At 39.5% G+C, this 22,965-nt stretch overlaps 1 protein-coding gene across 1 annotated transcript in view; it reads right to left on the minus strand.

Annotated features, from left to right (window-relative positions):
- Positions 1-458: 458 nt before the first annotated feature.
- The window catches only part of LOC308382713 (complement factor H-like), a gene marked incomplete at both ends in the record, with an annotated part of 58,657 nt that continues 36,150 nt past the window's right edge, over positions 459-22,965 (minus strand). Inside the window, 6 exons of the mRNA XM_080860242.1 lie at positions 459-487; positions 13,012-13,143; positions 15,787-15,963; positions 19,388-19,552; positions 19,714-19,905; positions 21,051-21,218. Coding sequence (XP_080716368.1) covers positions 459-487; positions 13,012-13,143; positions 15,787-15,963; positions 19,388-19,552; positions 19,714-19,905; positions 21,051-21,218 — 863 coding nt within the window. The remainder of the gene's footprint in view (positions 488-13,011; positions 13,144-15,786; positions 15,964-19,387; positions 19,553-19,713; positions 19,906-21,050; positions 21,219-22,965) is intronic.

Raw genomic sequence — 22,965 nt, forward strand, 5'->3', positions numbered from 1 at the left:
TTTGGTCAGTTTATGCTGTATATAAATGTGCTCTATAAATAAAGCTAGCTTACTTACTTACTACTAATAGTTTAATGATAAACCGTCATTCTTCCGCCACTAAAAATTATAGTTCCTAAATAAATCGTTGCCACGCAACCCTTGAAGCAACGCAACAGCCAGATGGAACACTAATGCGCTATATGAATGCCTTGCCATTCACTGCGCAGTGATATGGAATGTAATCAGATCAAATTGTAAGGTTATGCTGGGTTTTACAACGGCTTTTAGCCCATCACAATCAAGGATTTGGACAATCAGTTTTAGAATTCAAATTCAGTAAAACTAATTTTTCGCAGCGGTCAATATAAAGAAATAGCCTATCAGAAACCTTCAAACATTGGGGTGGCCCATTCAAATAAAAGGAACTTTTTTGGAACATTCTGAGGAGCCATATTATAGAATCTGTCTTTAAAATCTTACTGGCCGTGGGCGGTCGCTTTGGGATCTACAGAAAAAAGCGAAACAGCGGAATTTTACAATCTCAACTAATAAGTTGTTGAAATGTTACCCAATTCCTTTTGAAGATGCGGTTGAGGAAGCCTTTTAAAAGAAAGAAGCTTAAGAATGCGGAAAGAGAGCACAATTAACATAATTTCCTGTGTATAATTATGACCGCCGCGACAGCGCTGCGGAGGTCATATAGGTTTAGTCAGAGTTTTTTTCTTCTTTTTTTCTGTTTCTGCAAAAATGGAGTGTTTTAAAAAAAATGTAATTGTAAGTTGACAAGGTCAGAACTGCACAAAATCGGAGGTGTGGGATCATTATGACACCTTCTGACTGCACGTTTAGAGGCTGTTTATACAAATTCTAGTTTGTCTGCGTCCGTAAAGTTCAGAATACAGATAGCCCCATAATTTAGGGGCCGTTTACATGAAGCCTAGTTTGTCAAATTAATACAGATAGCCCTATCATTTAGACGAGCACTCTCTATCCGCACACGGTATCCGCAACGATCCAAATCGGGAGTAGAAAGTGTGTAGATTTGAATCGGTACGGGGGCTGGTGTACGTGTGCACGGATTCACGCAACCTGATGATGTCATTGTCCCACGTGATCGCATCGCGACCTCAGGCTGAAGCCCTTTTCACCCCATTACTTCCCCTCATAACAGCAACAATAATTTAAATGTATGACTTACCTTTTTCTACTGTGCTAAGTTGTTTCTATTGGGATAGTGTGCTGCTCTACCTACATGTGGATAGTTTTTCCTGGTCTTACTTATGGCCGGTTCACACTACACGATTGTTGAACATTCCCTCACGATTTAACATGTCACACTATGCGATCACAGAGCCACGACTTTGGGCTTCGTCTTGGTCGGAAGACTGGCCACACTACAAGATCATGAATCTTTGTATCCAGTTGCCTAGGTAGCAGCTAGCTACTTTTGATAGGCTATGCAAACGTTTGAGGTAGGCTATCAAACGTCAATTTCTGGGTAAGACTGGAAATAGACTACTTTAAAACCAACATTTTGTAACCTACATTTACAATAATAACAGTTTAACAGGCTGGACATTCGTTGTAGACGGGCCAAAGTGAAGTTTATGCTAGGTTTACGCTATGTCAACAATGGATACGTCATTGCGATTCCCCCAAAAATTCTGACATGCCAGACTTTTCGTTGTGGGGTTTTCGAACGTCGCAGACGAATACATCGCAGGTCGCAAGTATGTCACACTACAAGACCTCGCCTCGTCGCAGACTTTTCAAAATCGGGCCCGATCCTGCAAATTTGTGTGAACCGGCCATAATGGCCACGTAATTTTGTAGACCAGCCAGAACACCTGACACGATAAAGATGAATGCTAAGTTAGCTCTAGTCCTGTCAGACAACGATAGCTGTTTGTGTAGCCCACTAGCTAGCATTAACGTTACTTCAGAGGTACAGTACGTGAATGACAAAGCCCTCAACAATAGCTTACATTTGTTGTTAGTAATAAAACCATGAAATTGGAAGCAATTGTAAACCATCCAGGATCCACACCACTTGCATTGTGGTCTCCCATGCTCAAGCTCAGCCTCTCAATAAAGCAAAGGCATTTAAACAACTCACAGACATGTCATGTTGCACTGTTCCAAACTCTTTATTATCAATAGAAAATAGAATACATTTTCGCATAACCTATAGTCTGCTCTGACCACTGATTTTATTTACCACCATAATGTATTACTGTGCAGATTAAATGTATGCTATGCGGTTAGGCTAAACATTGCTAATTTTAGCTTGTCTACTGGCTGTTTACTCGTGTCCTCCTGTCTTCTTCTACGTTTTTTCATTTGTCTGTAGCAGCGCACCTCTTCTTCCGGCCAATTTGATTTTGCCTTCAGACATCGGTCTGGCGAAGCGGCTATACAAACTTAGTTCAGCATTGTAAGGATCCTTGGAGCCAATCACAAACTGGCTATTGGCTACCTGGCGCGCCATTGGCGGATTTAAACTATCCACGACTACGTTACAAAAGCGACGGCAAAGAGAGAAGCACAGCAAAACTTCGATACTGCTCTCGCGCCTGTCTTGGATGATTTCAAAGGCAAGTTTTCTTTGAAAATAGAACAGAAACTTGCCCTGGAACAATTCATACAGAAAAAAGATTTGCTTTATTACCAATCGTTGTATCGTTGTATAGTATCGTTGGTCTGATTGGTTAAAGGTGTGTCCAATTATGTGACTGAAGTGGACCTCCATTGAGTAGTTCGCCAGACCAACTGAGCAAATGAAATGCAGTGAAGGGAGGGGAAATTCCCAGACAAATCAGAGCTCCTCCTGTTAACAAAAACAGGTGCAGAAGCCGAAAAAGGCTGCACAGCATCACCATGCAAGTTGTGTGTGATCCTTACATGTGTATTTTGTGTCAAAATTCCCAGGCTCAGCCCATGACTCATTTAGTTTGACTAACTTCTCATTATGGCAAAGGACGGAAGCACTTATTGATAAGGACGGGAAATTCTCCACTCCTGCTGTATCTGACAACCAGCCCATAGAGAACATGCTAGTTGTCACGTTCCTCAGACGACACGGAGACGTATGGAAGATGGTAGTTTATTTAACACCGCCAAATGATTGTTGACCTGCATTTTATTTCGGTATTTTCAATATTTACATCAATTACAATGCACTAGATAACACTAGATAACATAAGACAAATGAAAACAAAACATTGCATAGTGGACTTTTAATGTAAAAACTGTTACATAGTGGAGCTTTAATTTAAAACCCGGTAGCGAGTGTTGGAACAAGTATAACTTTTATCTCACACCCAGGTTGTTGTTGACCATAACAGTAATTTTATAAAAACAGCTCACTCAATACAATATTACTCCAATACCTGTTAAAAAGTCACTAAATGGGACAGGACCAAATTCCCTGTCAGATATGTTTCAGCAGAACACACCTTCGAGACCTCTCAAAGCCCTGGAGGAAAATCTATTTTAAAAACCTACTGTCTGAAATTAACATCCTGAAGCTGCTTTTAGCTGCTATGCTGCTTCACTCTGGAACCAATTTCCTAGCCAGTTTCAAATCTACATTAAAGACCAAACTGTCAGATGTTTTGTGCTAACTGATCAAATGCACTCTTTATTTACCTCTTAAATTATTTTATTTAGCTTTTTATGCTCTTTATCTTTTTTCTTAAATGTTGGATAATTCTATATACTTCTAATGTAGTTTCTTTTCGATAAATTATCAAATGCACTTTACTTTTATTCATTGGATTTTGTTTAATTTATTCCATTTCTCTATGTTCTTTATTACATTCCACTGGTGGGAAAATAGTTTTTTGTTCTTGCTGTCAATATGCCTTTAAAGCTTTTAAATCCTTTCATCTTCTACATACAGTATATGCCACTTGTGCATGAATGTTTTTAGTTTAGGGAGAATATACAAAAGGCATGTGAGACTTCCTAAAAGAGTTAAACAGGCCTCGGTCTCTAAACGGTTAATTCTTGCTCCACAAGGTTGACTTTTCTCCCACCCCTGCTGATGTTCTTATCCAGTACCGCTGCTAGCCATTTTGGTGCCCTAAGCATAACTCCTTTATGATCCCCCCCCCCCCCCCCCCCCCCCCTCAGGTGCACAGACATGTGTAAACTGACAGAGTGTGAAAACCAGGCGACCTGTGTATAAAGTTCAGATGAAGACAAGGACGACATGGAAAATGATGATGATTAGATAATTAAAAAAAATGGATATCAACATACAAACCAGTCTTCGATTAAATATATTCACTCTACAACCTGTTTCTTTCTTGACTTTTAAAACGAATAGAGCTCCATCCTATTTGTCCATTCTATTGGCTCCATTCTACTTTGAAGACTTGTGCTGGCTGCACAAGTGTAATTTAAGGCTCTCACAAATAATAGTATGGGTATATTATACATTTTCTGAATCATCAGAGTGCCTTGAATATTGAAGTTGTTGAGTTTTGTGTCCCTGATGTTCCTTCATGCCCCAGGGATAAAAGAAAGCATACAGTTTAGGCGGAAATTGTGATAAAATGTGTGTTATTTCTGGTTTAAAGACGTCATGTGACCTCTGTGTTTGCCAGTCCTGGGCTTAAATGAAAGCCTAAAAGGTCCCCTTTCCAATGATACCAAGCATTATAGAATACTGACAATATCCCTATCATGAGCCTAAATCAGATATACACCAGATCTCAAAAACGGAATTTATCTTAGGAGGTTAGTAACTTCATGAGCTGAAAAAAAGTGATTTCGCTACCAACCCGGCACTACGATTTTTCTAGTACTAGGGGTGTATACCTTGCCAAAAAAACAATGATAGCATTTGTCCCCCAGATGATACCGATCAACCCCCCTGGCTCATGGACTTTTATCTCATGTCTCTGGCTCTCTCCCAGTGCATTTCCACACAAGGGTTAAACTAAGGGCAGGAAAAGGGAATGAATGGTACTAAGTGTGGTACTGCATTATAAGATGATTCTTTGTCGTGTTTGGTTTCATTTGTTCTCAGTATTTATGTTTGGATGTTTAATATTAGATAGCAACAATTTTCCATGCCAACTTTTCAAATAATTTTAAAAGTTCTCGTACTTCATCTTACACACCCAAACTGGAAAACCACGCAGTCAGTCCCTCTTGTGACACTGTATAGACCACCTGGCCTCTACACAGTATTTAACAGAGTTTTATCCAAGACCTCCTCCCCACCTTGGATAAGTTTGGGGGAAAAAAAAGAGTACAATTTTAATTTTTTCATCAACTGGGGAACATAGACCACGAGAACATAGATCACTGGGCGTAATGGACGCTGGGCATGTGAGACTGAATGCTTTTTTGTGTTATTTAAATGTAAGTTTGTAGATTATCAAGTGATTTTTCACCTACAGTTTTTTGCTGACTCAGAAGGACTGCTGCACACATGAAGCAAAATTAAATTATACCAAATGAAGCTGGCATCTATCCACCCCCTCAGGACCCAACAAGAATAAGGTTGATGCTTCTTGCCACACTTACATGACAATTACGTGTCCTGAACAAGAATGGGAGCATTTAGAGAATGCAAACCTCCGCCTTGTGACCTTGACCTTTGACCTTGACATCTGAAAATCAAATCAATTAGTGCCATTATATTAACCAATCTCCCCACAAAGTTTGAGGGAAATCGGTCCATGCGTTTCTGCGTAATCCTGCTAACAAACAAACAAACATACAGGGGCGAAAACATAACCTCCTTGGCGGAGGTAATTAGCATATACATAGTAGGCCAATTAAGAGTAAAATGTTGTTTAACTGTGAAGATGAACCCCAAACAGAAAGTCACTTTCTTGTACCGTTATGCCTAGGAGTCAGAGGAGAGGTAAATTCATTTTTTTTTTTGTGATCAATTTTTTATTGCCACCATTTATGCAGTCAAGACATTCATGCAGTTACAACATGCAAGTCAAAAGTAAATCAGAACATTCTTTCCATTTAAAGTAAATTCATTTTTAAGGATCAGTCACACAAAGTTGATTAAAAACTCTTTTATGACAAAGAATAGGGTAGAATCTGTTACATTAATATAATCTAGAATTAATACAGAATGTGTTTGTTATTCTATCCCTGTCTATAGGAGTTACGCACCATCATTTTTGAATTTGTATATTCCTTAAACATGTGTCTCTGCAGAGACATTCAATGAAAATGCATGTTACCATCAACACAGTTCTGTACCATGTTAAAATTATTATTTTTCTTTTTTCCCGCTCTGCAGACAGTTTGACATAACTTTGAACATCTTCAGATTCTGCAAATGCGATGTTCCACCTCTTCAGGACTCACGATCCACGTCTTAGTACTGTAAAAAAACACAGTAGACATCAATGCTCTTTGAAACAGTTTCAAAAACGGTTTCATTTTTCACAATACAAGTAACCTAAACTCATCATGTTGCAAACTCAATATGGAGAGTCCCCATAGATTTAGAAAATATACATTGTGCAATTCATGATTGCCATTTGATGAACACTTTACCAATTTGTTCCACTAACTTCCCTGTTATAGAATGTATTTTTTTCTGAATAGTTGACCAATAAGCATGTTGAACTGCACCTGTAACTTTGAAGCTATTATCATTTCTAAAATATATTTATTTGTGAATCTGTGAGGGGAAAGTAATTTTGTATGATTGTATTGGTATGTAGCAATGGGCTTAATTTCGACTGTAGTCTCCAGGATTGTTTGTACAACAAACAATGTGAGCTCTTCAGTGGGTGAGTCAGGTTAATTGATATAAGTCGGTTGAAGTCCAGCAGCGAGTTGAGCACCAGAGACCACAGGATATCAGTACCCCAGCTAAAGCAGAAGGTGGGCCCGGCACACTTGCACAGAATGGTGGGCATCATGTAGCTGTTAAACAGCAAGGACAAACCAATCAGACTGAGAAGGAAGAAACCAAAGGGGAGATGGCCACGGGCCTCTGAAGTCAAGGAATGGAATTGCATCAATGTTGATTTAAAAGGAATTTCAGAAGGATTGGGTACAGTGGGGAATAAATTGAATCGCATGGGTGAGGTCATCTAAAAGTATGGCATGGAAAGATATGGAGTTTGTCAGAAAGCTAGGATGGTGAAGTCAGGTCAAGCAAAGTCAACGACGACAAGGTTGAAATAGAAAGGCTGATTCAAGAAAGGAGGCACTTGAAGAAGCAATGGACACAGGCAGATTATGAACAGAGAGAATGTATTAGTGTACTGCAGACAGTGGTGGAATGTAACAAAGTATTTTTACTTTGTTACTGTACTTTGTTACATTTTTACGCATCTGTACTTTACTTAAGTAAAAATAATAGTGCATACTTTTTACTTTTACTTCGTTACATTTTGCAGCTTTTATCTATACTTTTACTTCGCTACATTTCTACAATGTGTGTCGTTATTCGTTACATTTTATGAACACAGTTTCGCCAAAATGTTGCCTACTCAAAAATATGGATTGCGTTGCTTTAGGACGTTTCAACCAATCAGGTGGCTCTATCAGCTCCAATGACAGCAGAGTATTTGGCAGCAGCACTACGGTAGCCTTGCCTGTTTCGCTTATACATTCGATAAACAGTCTGACTAACAAACAACTTTTCAGCATGGATTCAGAGTCAGCCTCATCTGAGGACATGTTCAAGTTCAGAGGCCCCAAGAATAACTCGTGGAGGTTTCAGTGCGTTTCCTGTCTAGCTCAAAAAAGGAGTTGCTAGCCTTCAAAAATTTGCCTTCAAATTTGGAGAAACAGGTTGAGTTATGCGGAGTTCTTGCTATGCTAAGTTAATGTCTATGACTTTTGTATATCGTATGCGGTTACTGACATGATTTTACACTGTTATCTAGCAAAATACATGTTGACATACAGCAATAGCATCAAAATAACACGATTGTACCTTGATTATTTATTTAACGTAGTGGTAAGATAAAGCTGGTAGTTTAGCAATGTCAATCTAACGTAAATATCTGCCTTTTTTATTGACTGGTTATTGCCTGGCATGCAAACTTAATGCCTAGTTGTAACTGTTTAGATTTTGTTTTGTTTATTTTTGTTCAAGTTTTGTTTGTGGTGATTATTTTCGTTTTGATAAGTTTGTTTTACCTTTTGTCTGTCTCATGATTGGGTTTAGTTACATAGGAAGTGAGGTCATGGGGGTCAGGGGTCACACACACACCTTTATTATGGTAGCAAAAGTGTACCTGACTAGGAGACCTGAGACGCCGGTTCGCAGCCATATACCGCTGAGTCCAAGCTGATGAGTGTGATTTACGTTTACCTTGCCTCATTTCCCCTCTCAATCGTTATGCAGCCAACGAGGTATGTTTGTCTATTTATGATGCTTTATTTCTTTGATTTCTTTGGGTTTGAATGTTTGGTTTGATTGTCTGTTGATTTGTGTTTTTACTGCTTTTAACCAGTTCGACGTTGGATTACAATGAATTAAAGAGAGAAATAAATCCATCAGTAAATTAAGAACTTTGGCCTAGCGTGTTTCCTGGAAAGGAGTGGAGGGGAGTGATACTAGTCTTGGGTTATTCAATATGTTTTTTTTCCTTTTCTGCAATCAAAAGAGCATAAAACTCTGCATTGACCAGTTTAACAACTCCATTTGTTTTTCATGTTTCATATTTCCATTTTTTACACGTTTACAATTAAATAAAATATTAAAGGCGCCCAGTGCAACTTTATGTAAACATTCAATGAAAAATAAACATTCAATTTCTAGTCTTTTTTACACGTAGTAAGTTTCAATAACTCCATACCATTACATATCGACATTCAAGGAGCAAAGATGAGACGTCGTTGTGTAGTGAGAACTGGTAGAAAATCGTAAACAACAACAATCGCCGGTGGGGAGAAGCCATTTTTCCATTGACTGGAAGCCTGCTTTATTTATTGTAGGTTACAAAAAATAAAGAAAATGGCGGCGATTGTTGTTGTTATCGATTTTCTATCAGTTCTCACCACATAACGACGTCTCATCTTTGCTGCTTGAATGTCGGTATGTAATGGTATGGAGTTATTGAAACTTACTACGTGTAAAAATTACACCAACCTTTCCAATTAACAAATGTTGTTGCTTATAATTATTACTAGTAGTGACATCTGTAGAGGCATTTATTACCAGTCGCTATTTCTTTATCAAAATGGCACAGCCTAGACATTGAGAGACAACCCATTTCGTGAGTAGCCTACTTTACTTTTACTTTTAAAGTAAATTTAAAAGTGAGTACTTTTTACTTTTTACTTAAGTAGGATTGTTGATATAGTACTTTTACTTTTACTTTTATTTTCCTGGGTACTTGTACTTTTACTTAAGTACTTAACTTCAGTACTCCTTCCACCACTGACTGCAGACAGAGGTAAAGGGTAGATGATGAACAGAGAGAAGGTATTAGTGTACTGCAGACAGAGGTAAAGGGTAGATGATGAACAGAGAGAAGGTATTAGTGTACTGCAGACAGAGGTAAAGGGCAGATGATGAACAGAGAGAAGGTATTAGTGTACTGCAGACAGAGGTAAAGGGCAGATGATGAACAGAGAGAAGGTATTAATGTACTGCAGACAGAGGTAAAGGGTAGATGATGAACCAGAGGTTCCGCTAGAGAAAAATGTTGCCGGTCAAAATGACCGGCAGAGATTTCATTTACCGGACATTTTAATGATAAGCCGGCCAAATATCTATTTCTGCTTCTAAACTAGCCTATTGAAGAAAACTGACGGCATGCGTAGCTTAAATTATAACATAATCAGGACGTTTAGAATGCAACATGTTTATTTGCCTAAGTTTACAATGGGAAAAAAATACATTAATGTCTGATGCGCGTCAATAAGTATCCATTAATAGCAACCTGCTGTGGCGTTAAATTGAGCGCCGCAACATGGTCATTGCTCTGACTATGTTCATTCTAAAATTATTCGACCCTCTTGTGAATCCTTTGCGTCGCCTTTTCGCAGTGCTAACAGAACATTTTACTGTGACTATCAACAGTGGCGGTTTTAGGCACGGGCGAACCGGGCAGCCGCCCGGGGCGGCACTTTTTCATGACACCTGGAGGGCGGCACGAGCACTTAAAAAAATGAAATAAAAATCATCTGGGCCGCAAAGCGGTTTTCTATTGTCTATCTATCATATCACTGTGTGGGGAATTGGCGAATTAGCGCCCCCTGCGGCTGCAGGCGCCACTGCTCCCTAAGAAGGTGCCTAAGCCTTGCTTGCACTTGCACAGATCTAGTGTGAGGGGGCGCGGGGGACAGTTTAACTCTGGGTGTCCCAAATGGAACTTGTTAGGTTGGAATTTTCCTCTGCTAAAGTAATAAACTAAGCCTACATGGTCATAGGCATACTCATTATTCACATTTTTGTCATTGTGTGAGTACCGTCATACTTTCACCACTGATGTTATGCTAGGCTTAGGCAAGTTATCTCTGGTTAAAACTAGCTAAGCTATTCGCTAGCTATAGCTAGCTTGACAGTCATCGTTATGGTGTTAATTATCTGACTGCGTGTGTTTTCGGCAAACGTTCACGTTGTCATTTGAATCCATTAGCTACTAAAATGAGCACATCGATTGTTAAACCATTATTAAACTTAGCATTTTGATTGTTTAACAGAATTGTCAATGTTTGACGCTGTCAGATAACTTACCTAGCAGCTACGCTAGGACATTGCCCTGTCAGGTATCTCAGTGCCTCTCTCCAGATGAGTTTTAAATGAACTGAAGGAAAATTAATATAATCTTTCACTGCGGTGCCTGAACAATGCTGATATGGGATGTGATCTGTAAATTCTCGCCTCCAATTTAAGCTCGTCATCCATCATGTCTAGTTTTACATTTTGTACATATCCCTCCATTGCATAATGAAGTCCCTTTCGCAATCAGGTACTTCTGTATCAAAATGTTGCATAGAGCCTTTTGGGATGTCATTTTGTGAACTCTAGTCAGCTCCTCTAGTTTGTTCGAGTTAGCAACAGTAATTAATATAAGGGAGACCGGGCTTAGCGATAGGTCAATTGAGAAATTAAAGTGTGTCTTTCACTTATATACTTATAATAAAAAAAAAAAATACGATTTTTTTTTTTCCTGTGTGTGTGGAGGGGGGGGGGGGGGGGGGGCGCTCGGAGGGGGTCTCGCCCGGTGGGTAATTCTATGTAGAACCGCCACTGACTATCAATTACCTCGCACCTTAGCTAAGAGAACTTGTAACTCCGTAACGCTAAACGCCCAACATTTCGGCCTTCAAGCTGTTCGAACATCTAGGGCTTCAGGTAGTCAGTGTTTGGAAAGTTCACTTTCTACATGAACTAGTTCAGTTCATAATTTATAATTTAAAAGTTCACATCTCCAAAAAATTAACTTGTTCTGTTCGTTTTTTCAATATGCTGCGAGCTATAATTTTTCCAAAATCTCTATCTGTCTGCAATACCGCTCTCGGATCCAACTTCGGCGCGCTCACGCACGGGGGTAGACAGTAAAATGAAATGAAACGCTTTCAGACGCAACACTGCAGGTATTACAGATTCATCCTCGTCAGACGGTTTACCCTCATCAGTTGCGTTTGGCCTCTGAAAAAAAGCTTTTAAGGCTAGTCTGCTTGGCCATGTTCGCTCCTTGTTTGTTACCGACGGTTTGCGCTTTATTTAAAATGCAGCATATGCGTGTTGTTTAATAACGGCAGATTAGCCTGTTCCTTTAACACATAATAAGGGCAGTGCATGTTTGCTTTATAGGCCTTAATATTAGGATTGTTGCCAAATTCAGATTGTGTTTGCGAGACGGGATTTTTAAGAAATTCCAATCAGACAATTTGAACGGTGGGCTCTAATATTTTCGGACATTTCAATTTTTTTCCGGACAAAGTCCGGTAATTAACGGACAACGGAAACGCTGTGATGAACAGAGAGAAGGTATTAGTGTACTGCAGACAGAGGTAAAGGGTAGATGATGAACAGAGAGAAGGTATTAGTGTACTGCAGACAGAGGTAAAGGGTAGATGATGAACAGAGAGAAGGTATTAGTGTACTGCAGACAGAGGTAAAGGGTAGATGATGAACAGAGAGAAGGTATCAGTGTACTGCAGACAGAGGTAAAGGGTAGATGATGAACAGAGATAAGGTATTAGTGTACTACAGACAGAGGCAAAGGGAAGCTGATGAACACAAAGAATGTATTAGCGTACTGCAGGCAGAGGTAAAGGGTAGATGATGAACTGAGATAATGTATTAGTGTACTGCAGGCAGAGGTAAAGGGTAGATGATGAACAGAGAGAAGGTATTAGTGTACTGCAGGCAGAGGTAAAGGGAAGCTGATGAACACAAAGAATGTATTAGCGTACTGCAGGCAGAGGTAAAGGGTAGATGATGAACTGAGATAATGTATTAGTGTACTGCAGGCAGAGGTAAAGGGTAGATGATGAACAGAGAGAAGGTATTAGTGTACTGCAGGCAGAGGTAAAGGGTAGATGATGAACAGAGAGAAGGTATTAGTGTACTGCAGGCAGAGGTAAAGGGTAAATTCGCTACACTAAGGAAGGCGGAGCTCCTCAGACAAAGAAGGAACAACAAGCTAGGATTACATTCCATAAGGATCCCCTTTAGGCATGTGAAGTCATACACAAACGAAATACATGAAAGAAACAAAATGAAGCAAAAACACTATGTAACACTTTACACCACGAAAACTTTGTGTAACACCTGTGTACCTTTGAAATGAAAAAACATTTCTACCTTTCATAAGCAAACTTTACGTGTGCTGCTCCTCTCACACTCACCTTTCTTCTGACAGGAATTTGATTATGTTAAAAGGGAAATGGGTAGCTTAACAACCTATTAATGTGAACAGTCTACAAACAAAACAACAACTTACATGGCTATATTTTCAACATTTCTACATTGTACAACTGCAATCCAGGCACATGCATAGTCAGGATCAATGTACTTACTACAGCTGTATGAATAATTCCATTTTCCATGCCAACATAATTTTTCACCTCCCCCCTCCATATTGTAGCCAGCCAGGCACTGGAAAAACACCCTATCTCCATGTCTGTAGTATTGCTCTGAGGTACCAAATACATCTGAGAATTCTTCCACAGGTGGTCGACCACAAAAACCTGCAGCTACTATAGAGAAAAGTAAATGAAAGAAGGCATAAAGTTATCTTATATTCTCAGAACAAAAAAAAACTTACAAAGAACACTAAATCTAAATGTTCAGTTGTAATTTGATATCTTGATATAACATGATACCTTTTCTCAGATTTGTGGGAAGTGGGGATAAGCAGAAGGTTCAAAACACATAACTTCAGAGTAACCATAAAAACTGGATTTGTTGAAAATTTTAGCACATGTGCAGTTAACAAACAAAAAGAAATTGTGTTTTGGTCTTATTTGAGGAAAGAAAATATGTCAAAGTGTAACACTGATTCCTGATGTCATTTTAAGTTAAATTGGATCTAATTATGGGTCTCCACTCATTATATAGATTGTAGTCTAATTATATTCAAGTAATTACATTTACTGGGCAGCATTTGTAGCCAAAAATGGAGTCATTGAGCCAGCGATGACAGCTATATGCACCAAGTGGCACACATACCCAATGAGCCTTAGTTCGAATTGTACTGTTATATTTAGGCTTAGGTATTTCAGTGCATGCGGAGAAATGCACTGTACTGTTCTTTCTGCTTGTTCTTATTCACCTAACCGATTGTGAATAATTCAGCTCAAACTGCTTAAAGTAGAACAATAAAAATTTCCCATGGAAATGGTGGAATCTTCATGACTTCAACATTCTATAACTCTACCTACCTATCCAGGGGGGCAATTATTTTGATAATAATGACCCATTCAGTAGGTACAATAAGCAAGACAATTGTGTACATTTGTTATTAGCTGATTAACTCATACAGCAATACCTTTTTGTCCACTAGATGGCAGCACACAACGGAAAGATTTCCCCTCTAGCGACATAGAGTAGCTAGTTACAGGTGGAAAGCTATGGAAGAAAGTTGCCTCCGGGAGCCTTCATAAGCAAAAAATATGTGGCTCCACAATAAATGATCCAACTTTTTCATTATTCACAAGTCTCAAATGTTGTATGATAGCATAGCTTAACAGGACACATGATATGTCCAGTAAAAACATAAAGAACAATATGTATTGACTGATCTAGAAGGTATTGGCTCACAAAAGCAAAATAAGTCATCACATAGAACATACCTCAGTGTTAGTGCAAGAAACGAACATTCACACTATAAAACATGGAAAGTGACAGCGGTATATAGAAATACACAGTGCCGCCGCTCCCATAACGCGCACTACGCACTGTGCGTGAGGCACCAAGTCCTGAGGGGGCACCAGAAATAGGCAACTGAAAAATCGTCATAGTTAAAATAATTATAATGCCGATATTATTTCAGTATAGAAATATTAGGCACCTTTTAGGCATGCATGTATATCAAAACAGGCAGACCCCCCCCCCACACACACACACTCAATTCCCGAGCTCGCAGTGGGTGCACTTTCCTATCTCAGTGGCCTGACTTTGACAGTGCGTAGCCCAAATCCCCCTTGTGGACAAACCGCCCCTCTACCTATCTATCTCTGTCATTCTATCTCTATAGGGATATACATGTATATAGTATATATTGTTTTTTGTTCTAGTTGTCTATATGCCTTTAAAGCTCTGCGAGTTTTTGTCCTAGAGTCATAAAAAGAAAACCCCCAGAAACCACTTCGGTCCACTCCTCTTTGCAGATCCTCTCCAATATTCCACGTTACATGGCCCCATCCATAGTCCCCTTGATGCGGTGGAGTCGTCCTGTACCCTTGGCAGAGAAACAGCCCCAAAGCATAATGTTTCCACCTCCATGCTTGATGGTGGGTATGATGTACTCTTGGGGTCATATTCAGCATTCCCCCCCGTCAAACACGGCAAGTCGAGTTGATGCCAAAGAGCTTGATTTTGGTATCATTTGACCACATTCTGTCTCCCAATCCTCCTTAGAATCATTCAAGTGTGCAATGGCAAACTTCAGATGGCCCTGAACATGCGCTTCCTTGAGCAGGGGGACCTTGTGAGTGCTGCAGTACTTCAAAAAATGACGGCGTGGTGTGTTGCCAATGGTTTTCTTGGTGACTGTGGTCCCAGCTGCCTTGAGATCATTCACAAGCTCCCCCTGTGAGTTCTGGGGTTATTCTGCACCTTTCGAATGATCACTGATACCGCACGAGGGGATATCTTGCATGGAGCCCGACCTAGAGCGATTAACATTTGTTCGGTGTTGCTTCCATTTACGAATAATCGCACCAATAGTTGTCTGCTTCTCACCAAGCTGCTTGCCAATGGTTTTGTAGCCCATTCCAGCCTTGTGCATGTCTACAGTCTTATCTCTGACGTCCTTGGACAACTCTTTGGTCTTGCCCATGGTGGTGAGGTTGAAGGTGTGAAGTATGATTCTTTGGACAGGTTTCTTTTATAAACGTCAACAGTTGAGATCAGGTGTGCCTTGTTAGACCTAATGAGGACTAATCTGTGTGCTTCTTAGGCATATAACTGGTCATTGTGAGCCAGTTTGCTTGGGGGTTCAAATACTTATTTTTTGCATAAAATGCAATTAAAGTCATAAATGTTATAAAATGCAGTTTTCAGATTTTTTTTTTTCATTCTCTTCACCAGTGTCTAACCATTCACAACCACAAACCAACATATTTTACAACTATAATGCACTTACAAAGATCACAATATCTGAACTAATGAATACTTACATGTGCAGTATACTTTATCACTCCACCTGCCATTCACACATGTTATTTCCTGTCCTGTTGTGGTCCCAGTGAATGGCTGATTGCATATGTACCTCACACTGGATCCATTTTTGTACTCTTCAATATCAGGACGTAATTCCATATTTTTCCCCTCAGGCTTATCACACATGTCACTCACTGCACAGAATACAGAGAACCATGACACACAATTATCACACATTAAATTGAATTATAAGTTATTAAAGTAGCATTATGCAGTAATTGTACTTCATTGCCATACCAGGGTCCGTAGGCATATAACTTAATTCTGTAGTTTTGCCTGAAGCCGCCCGATTTCTACTGTCTGCCTAACTAGTAGCTTATTTGCTGTCTTGCTGTCTAGTGTTGCACTTGCTTGATGTTTGACTGTGTTAGGACAGTTGTTGACTAACTAGTTTGTTATAGACCCTTTCGCCGTTGGTAAACAATGCTCAGCGTTCTAGGTTGCGCACGCATTCTGGGGGCAAAAGAAATGGCTTAAGTTCATACCTGCGTTCGCTTTATCCTAATGAACTCGGAAGTTACGTTAATAAATTGACATTAAGTTATGGAATCCAACTTCCCGATCCATATTCGATCACGGATTGGATAGTTGACCCATCAAAATGGACAGATATTTATACATACTTAATAGAAAAACCCAGTGTTTACACAAAAGATACATTACGATCATTCAAGTCACTCGATGCCTATAACGTTGTCTGCGGGCATGTCCACTCCAGGATATTAAGTACTGCGACCTCAATGATGATTTCTGCGTCCTAAAATCTAAGGTGCTACCAAGCCAATGACAAGGAACAAAGACAATAATGTATAAACCATGTGTTTTTATCAACAAACCCACCAACGCTACCGCTTCACGTTAAATTGCACATGCATGGCAGAGTAAGTCGACCTTATCATAAACGTTTCATCGTCAAGGTTTACGTGTAGGAACTACCTAACAATTGCAACCAGGAGACACAACTGTAATGTTAGCGAATGAGGGGTGAGAAGCCACTTTTGGGCATGTTCTTTAAAACAGCAGTCTGTCTTGGCCACTTTATAAGTGGTTTCAACACTTTAGCCATAGAAGGTAACCAGGTTCTCAAAATGCATGATATTGTGCTGTTCGATACTTTAAACCTAAATGCTACGTATGTCAGTGTTAGTGAGACCCAATCTAAGTTTCATAAGCACAATCAGTAGGTGATCTTCAGTATTTCAGTAAACTTTTCTACATTGCGATCATTGTATGCATTGTATCATTGTATGAAATGAATAGATGAATGTACTATGAACTAGCTAACATTAACGGTTAGCTAACGTTAATGGTTAGATATCGTTAACGTTAAGTTAACCTAAAATTGCAAGGCTAATATAAGTTAGATATGGATAACATTAGCTTTCTAGGGAGCTGTTTTGGCCAACTAAGTTATCTCAGATTTAACTAACACAATTCCAAGTCAGCTAACATAAACAAAATTCACTTGCCGGATATCAAATGTGACCCACATATGCGTGCATTTTTAATGATGTCTTCAGTCCAGTCCACTCGTTTTATAGCTTGAAGCCACAATCTACGCCTGTTTGCATTAAACAGTCTTTTCCCCGAAGGAATGCGGTAGAAATTGAGACCTTTTTCTTTTTAGTTGACCTGTTTTGGCATCCCACAACACAACAAGATGGCATTTTTTTAGCGAAGAAACCGAGACGAAGAAATCCTTAGCTTTATCTCTCCAAAATCCTCTTGCACTGTCACTAACTATGGTTAAAGTTGCCGCTTTTTTGCCTCCAGAATGTGTGCGCTTAACGTTTATGACGTAGGTCATAAAAGGGTCTATAGTGTCAAAGTAAGCATATTTCAAGAGGTTTCGCTAGTTTAAGCCGCTAGCATCTCATTAGTGATTAGCAATTAATCCGTTATGCCACTTTCAGGTCTCATACATGATAATGGACGAATCTTAATGATTATACAGTCATTGATTACTTATTTTGTTTCTGACTAATATGTTATTTTTATGTTGCAGTAAATGATGATTAAGAAAACAAACAATTGTGTATCTGAATATATAATAATATGAGAAGTGAGTAAAGCCACATTACGCGAGAATTGGTATTTTATGCTACTGAGCTACCCCTAAAGTTGCAGATTGTATCTCGCTTTTACACTACTGTTGTAAATACAAATTGCGCTTCAAGACACCCTAATGGACAGTGTACACGTGTATTTGTTGACAAGCTGAAGGATATGGAACGGCAAAGACAATGGCAGAAGCCAAAGAAGCACGTAGACTGACCAGGTAATATCACAAGATTTTACACAAGTATTACTCACAATGCATTTCCATAGCATGCTTTGTAATTCCTCACATTTGAACAGGTGCAAGTGACAGGTGCTACTCATCAGAGCATAACAATTCCTATTGCTATGATTGGGTCATAAGAGTCAATGTCAATGACAACTTCATATTGATTTACAAAGATGTTGGGCTAGTGTAGGATTTTATGAGTGCCTAAATTCTGCTCAATCCCTCCATTTGTATGTTATACGCTGTGGCCCACACATCTGGTCCTGTCCTGTCCTGCCTCCTAAGTTATGTTTTCTTTATTTCATCATATTTTCTTCAGTTCTTTGTTTTATTTGTATACTCATCTCTCCTCTTGTTTCAGACACCTCACGCCGTGCCCTTGTCTGTGCCCCGTATTTCGTGATTGTCTGCCCCACCATGATTGTTTGCACCTGTACCTCATCACCTAGTGTATTTAGTTTGTGGGTTCCTGTGTCTTGTTGCCAGTTCGTCTTATTTTCCTCCGTGTTCTAACGTTTCGGCAATTTTCCTAGAGATTTACTTGATGAAGTGTTTTCACCTCTGCTTTTTTTTACGCCCCCTGCTTTTGCCTCCTCCCAATCGAAATTAGTTTGGTTGACCTCTGGACTGATTATCCGTTTCCGAACCCCGTCTTCGCCTACTCCCTGTCAGAATTGTTTGCCTGTTCTCTGGACTGTTTACCTGTGAACCGAACTCTGCCAGTAAAAGTTATTGCTTGTAACTTACCCCTCGGTCTCTGAGTCGCACAATTGAGTTCTGAAGTTGAAAATATATGTAAACCACAAATATTCTTCAAATACAAAATGAGTTCTGCTGTCTGTCACAATATCGCTTGCTATACCTTGTGCTTCAAATAACAGCCCACTTCAATTCATAAGTCAGGTAATAAAGCTTAAAACTATCGGTATCAAAATATATATCGGTATTAAATTCATGCTCATATTGGCGTTCATCTGTTCCGTGTGAAATAGCATAATATAACACAACCTGTTATGGGCTATAAACATGGTAATTTTTTATACCAAAAAACAAAACAAAAAAAATCGAGACTCAAGAAGAAATTAGTTTTGCATTTCCTTAAGGAAATAGCAGTGCATGCAAAACAAAATGGAAAAAGGGAAAATGCTGACCCTCCACATTAAAGCTACCATTTAAAAGCCCTCACTGACATCACTGTATTTATCAGAGGTAAATATGCCATTTGACTTTCTATGGACAAAACACAAAGAAAGACAGCACAATGTACATACTGCAAAGAGGTTTGGGATGCCAGCCTTCAAGTTGACACGTAGAATTTTCAGCAGGTCTCTTGAGGTTCCCATTACAACTATACGGTAAGGTTTCATTGTATTTATATGAGGCTCTCTGGGACTCATCCTTCTTAACACTAATGTTAGTCCATAAGCAGGTGATTTCTGTAGCAAAATGGAACATTTGAGTTGTTGGACACTTGCAGATTTGTATGCTGTGTTAGGTTTAAACAGAATTAATGAAATATGAACAGAATTAAAAATATAAATATGAATGGCAGTGAAGTTGGAACATGTTAGGGCCATGGCCTTTACACATGTGTTACCTTCACAATCAGGTCTATTGGACCACTCTCCATCTACTCCACAGTGGAAGGAATCTCTCTCTTTCAATGTAGAGGTCCGATATCCTTCCTCACAATGGATCTCAACCATTTCTTTAGGTTTGAAAATATTGTTGCCTGCAGGTAATCTTGTTGTTCCAGGGGAAGGTTGGAATGATAGCATGCATGTGTTCTCTGCAGACCAAGCATACAAGTAACAACAGAATAGTGAGTAGATGCTACTGGCAGACAGAAAAACAGTCCTCTGTAGCAAACACGTCTGTCCTTTCAAAGACCTCTTCACCTTCACACTCTGGGTTTGGAGTCCAACCTAAATTAGAGCATCTTGGTTTTTGTCCTTCCTGGGCTTTGTATCCCACATTACAGGTGTATCTGAGGACATCGTTCTTCCTGAACACTGATTGGGTGTTTGGTACTTGTCCATGTGGTATGTCAGGTTTTTCACATTGTATCTCTGAGAATACATGAAATCTTTTGTGAAACAGTGGGAATGACCCTTTTGCGAAAGTTTCCATCATTCGAATACAAAAAGTTAGGCTTCCGTTGTTGTAGTCCCTGCCTAAATGATAATTCAAAAATCATCATTCAATTAAAACTATACGTATAACTTAAAGCATGACTAACACATGCTTGCATTAACATATAGACTCTAACAATATCATGAAATACATCTATCTAACGCAATTTGCACCTTGATATGATTGACATTTTTCTATGACAAACAAAATAGTCTATAGATCAATCAAATAGGATCCATATTGGGTTCAGAAAACTAATTTTGTTTGGCGTCATGGGTTCTTGAAGTTTTAATGAAAATGTCGATGTGAATATATCCAGGAACAAGTTGGATAATACACATTGGGAAGCCAAGAGCAAAAGATTTCTGTAGCTAAATGGAAAATTTGAGTTGGTGATCACTTGCAGATTTTTATGCTATGTTAGGTTTAAACATGAAATGTGAATGTCAGTGAAGTTGGAACATGTTAGGGCCATGGCCTTTAAACTTTGCTACCTTCACAATCAGGTCTATTTGACCACTCTCCATCTACTCCACAGTGGAAAGAATCTCTCTCTTTCAATGTAGATGTCTGATATCCTTCATCACAATGGATGTCAACCATTTCTTTAGCTTTGAAAATATTTTTGCCTGCAGGGTATCTTGTTGTTCCAGGGGAAGGTTGGAATGGCAGCTTGCATGTGTTCTCTGCAGACCAAGCATACAAGTAACAACAGAATAGTGAGTAGATGCTACTGGCAGACAGAAAAACAGTCCTCTGTAGCAAACACGTCTGTCAGTGTGCATTCAAAGACCTCTTCACCTTCACATTCTGGTGTTGGAGTCCAACCTAATTTGGAGCATTTGGTTCTTCCAACACGGGCTTTGTATCCTTCATTACAGGTGTATCTGAGGTTATTGTCCTCCTTGTACACTGATTGGGGGTTTGTAACTCGTCCATGGGGTATGTCAGGTGTAAAACATTGTATCTCTGAGAATACATGAAATATTTTGTGAAACAGTGGGTAAGGCAGTTTTGTGAAAGTTTCCATCATTCGAATACAAACAGTTAAGCTTCAGCTGTTCTAGTGATAAAATGATAATTCAAATATCATAATTCAATAAAAACTATATGTATAACTTGGCATGGCTAACACATGTTTGCATTAACATATACATTCTATAAACTCAATTTCAAGAAATACATCTATCTTATGCCCTTATGCTATCTTTACTTTTTCTGACAAACAAGTTAGACTTGAGATCAACCAAGTAGATTCCATACTGGGTTCAGAAAACGTTGTGTGTTCCACCTTCCTATATTTGAAATGTAACTTGTGTTGGAGAAAGGACATCTCATAGAAGCGGATGAGACACCAACCCCTATATGTGGTGTGAGAACAGAGCAAGGAGCATTGAGAAGACATTGCAGCCTTTAAAGCCAAGGCCATTACAGAAGAGAAACTACACTATGGACCATATCTCCTGGCCAGCCTCCTTCTCTCTCTCCATTGTAGTGTGTTGTGTGTGTTTGAGGTCTGTTGCATAGAATAAACCGACACCCTACCCTCCAGACAGGCATTCCATCGAGGTTCTTTGCTAAATAACGCAACCACAACTAACTTCAGAGCTAAAATAGAGGTCTGTTATATTATAGTATACCAGCTGTGTTTTATGGGAAATCTGTTGGAACACACTGATCTCTCCGTTTGCGTTTCCACTCAGCTCCAACAATTATTTGGTTGGTGTTGATCCAATGATCTTTCAGTCGGTGTTCCAAACCCCAACGATATCTTTCAGTATTTTTATATATTTGTTGTTGTGTTGCTGACAATTTTGTTATGTTTGAATTGTGTAGCTTCTGTTATGAACTGGACACTGGGCTGCAATCACTTGCTGCCTATCTAATTGCCAATTGCACCACATGAACACTAGGTGCTGATTTGGATGAGGCACACAGCCGAGGGTGGTACACGGACTGGTTGCGAGGTTGGCTGCTCAAGGCTCTCCAACTGCCAGGCAGAACAGTCTCTGAATTTGATCATGGCAATGCGATGCCTGACACACTTGCTGATGGTGATTTGACGCCTCACCTATTTGTTTGAGTGTGGTGTAGTTTTATAACTGCCTCTGTCATGGATTTTAGAACTGGTCAGTGGGTACAGACCGAACAGTACAGGCTTACATTTCCCCTTACTACAGGCTGTTTGGGGAGGGCAAGGGACTGCAAGGGGTGTATGCAATATTCACTACTGTTAGTTACTGAATAGTTGGGATGACTCTCCTCTTTGGTGTGGGTTGATGTTGATGTGTTGCTGTGGACTTTTATATGAAATCTATCTCGGTGAGGCTTTCTGATATTTTTTGGGGGGCTATGGGATATTTCTCTCAGCAAGTGTCAGTCCGTCCATCGTGATTTTAATTGAATCATATTTCACTCATTTACCAATCTAAATAATTCACTTAGAGCACTGATAATAAGCATGTTTGACTTGGTAGCTGGCCGTGTCCTGGGATGCCTATAGTGGATATCACGTGTGAGCGATGTCTGCTGACACACCCCAGGATGGGTAAGGGGCAAAGTGAGCTTAGAGCTTCTAGTGAAAAGGAGGAGAAGGGGGAGGAGGAGGGAAACTGTACTATGCTGGAACAGGTGATGTGGTGGACAGGAGAGGAAGGTTTAAATCTCCCAGAAAGCGGAAGTGGGTGAGCGACCGCTGTATATCATCCCTTCTCAA

This window comes from Sprattus sprattus (assembly GCF_963457725.1).
Source record: "Sprattus sprattus genome assembly, chromosome: 2".
Classification (NCBI taxonomy): domain Eukaryota; kingdom Metazoa; phylum Chordata; class Actinopteri; order Clupeiformes; family Clupeidae; genus Sprattus; species Sprattus sprattus.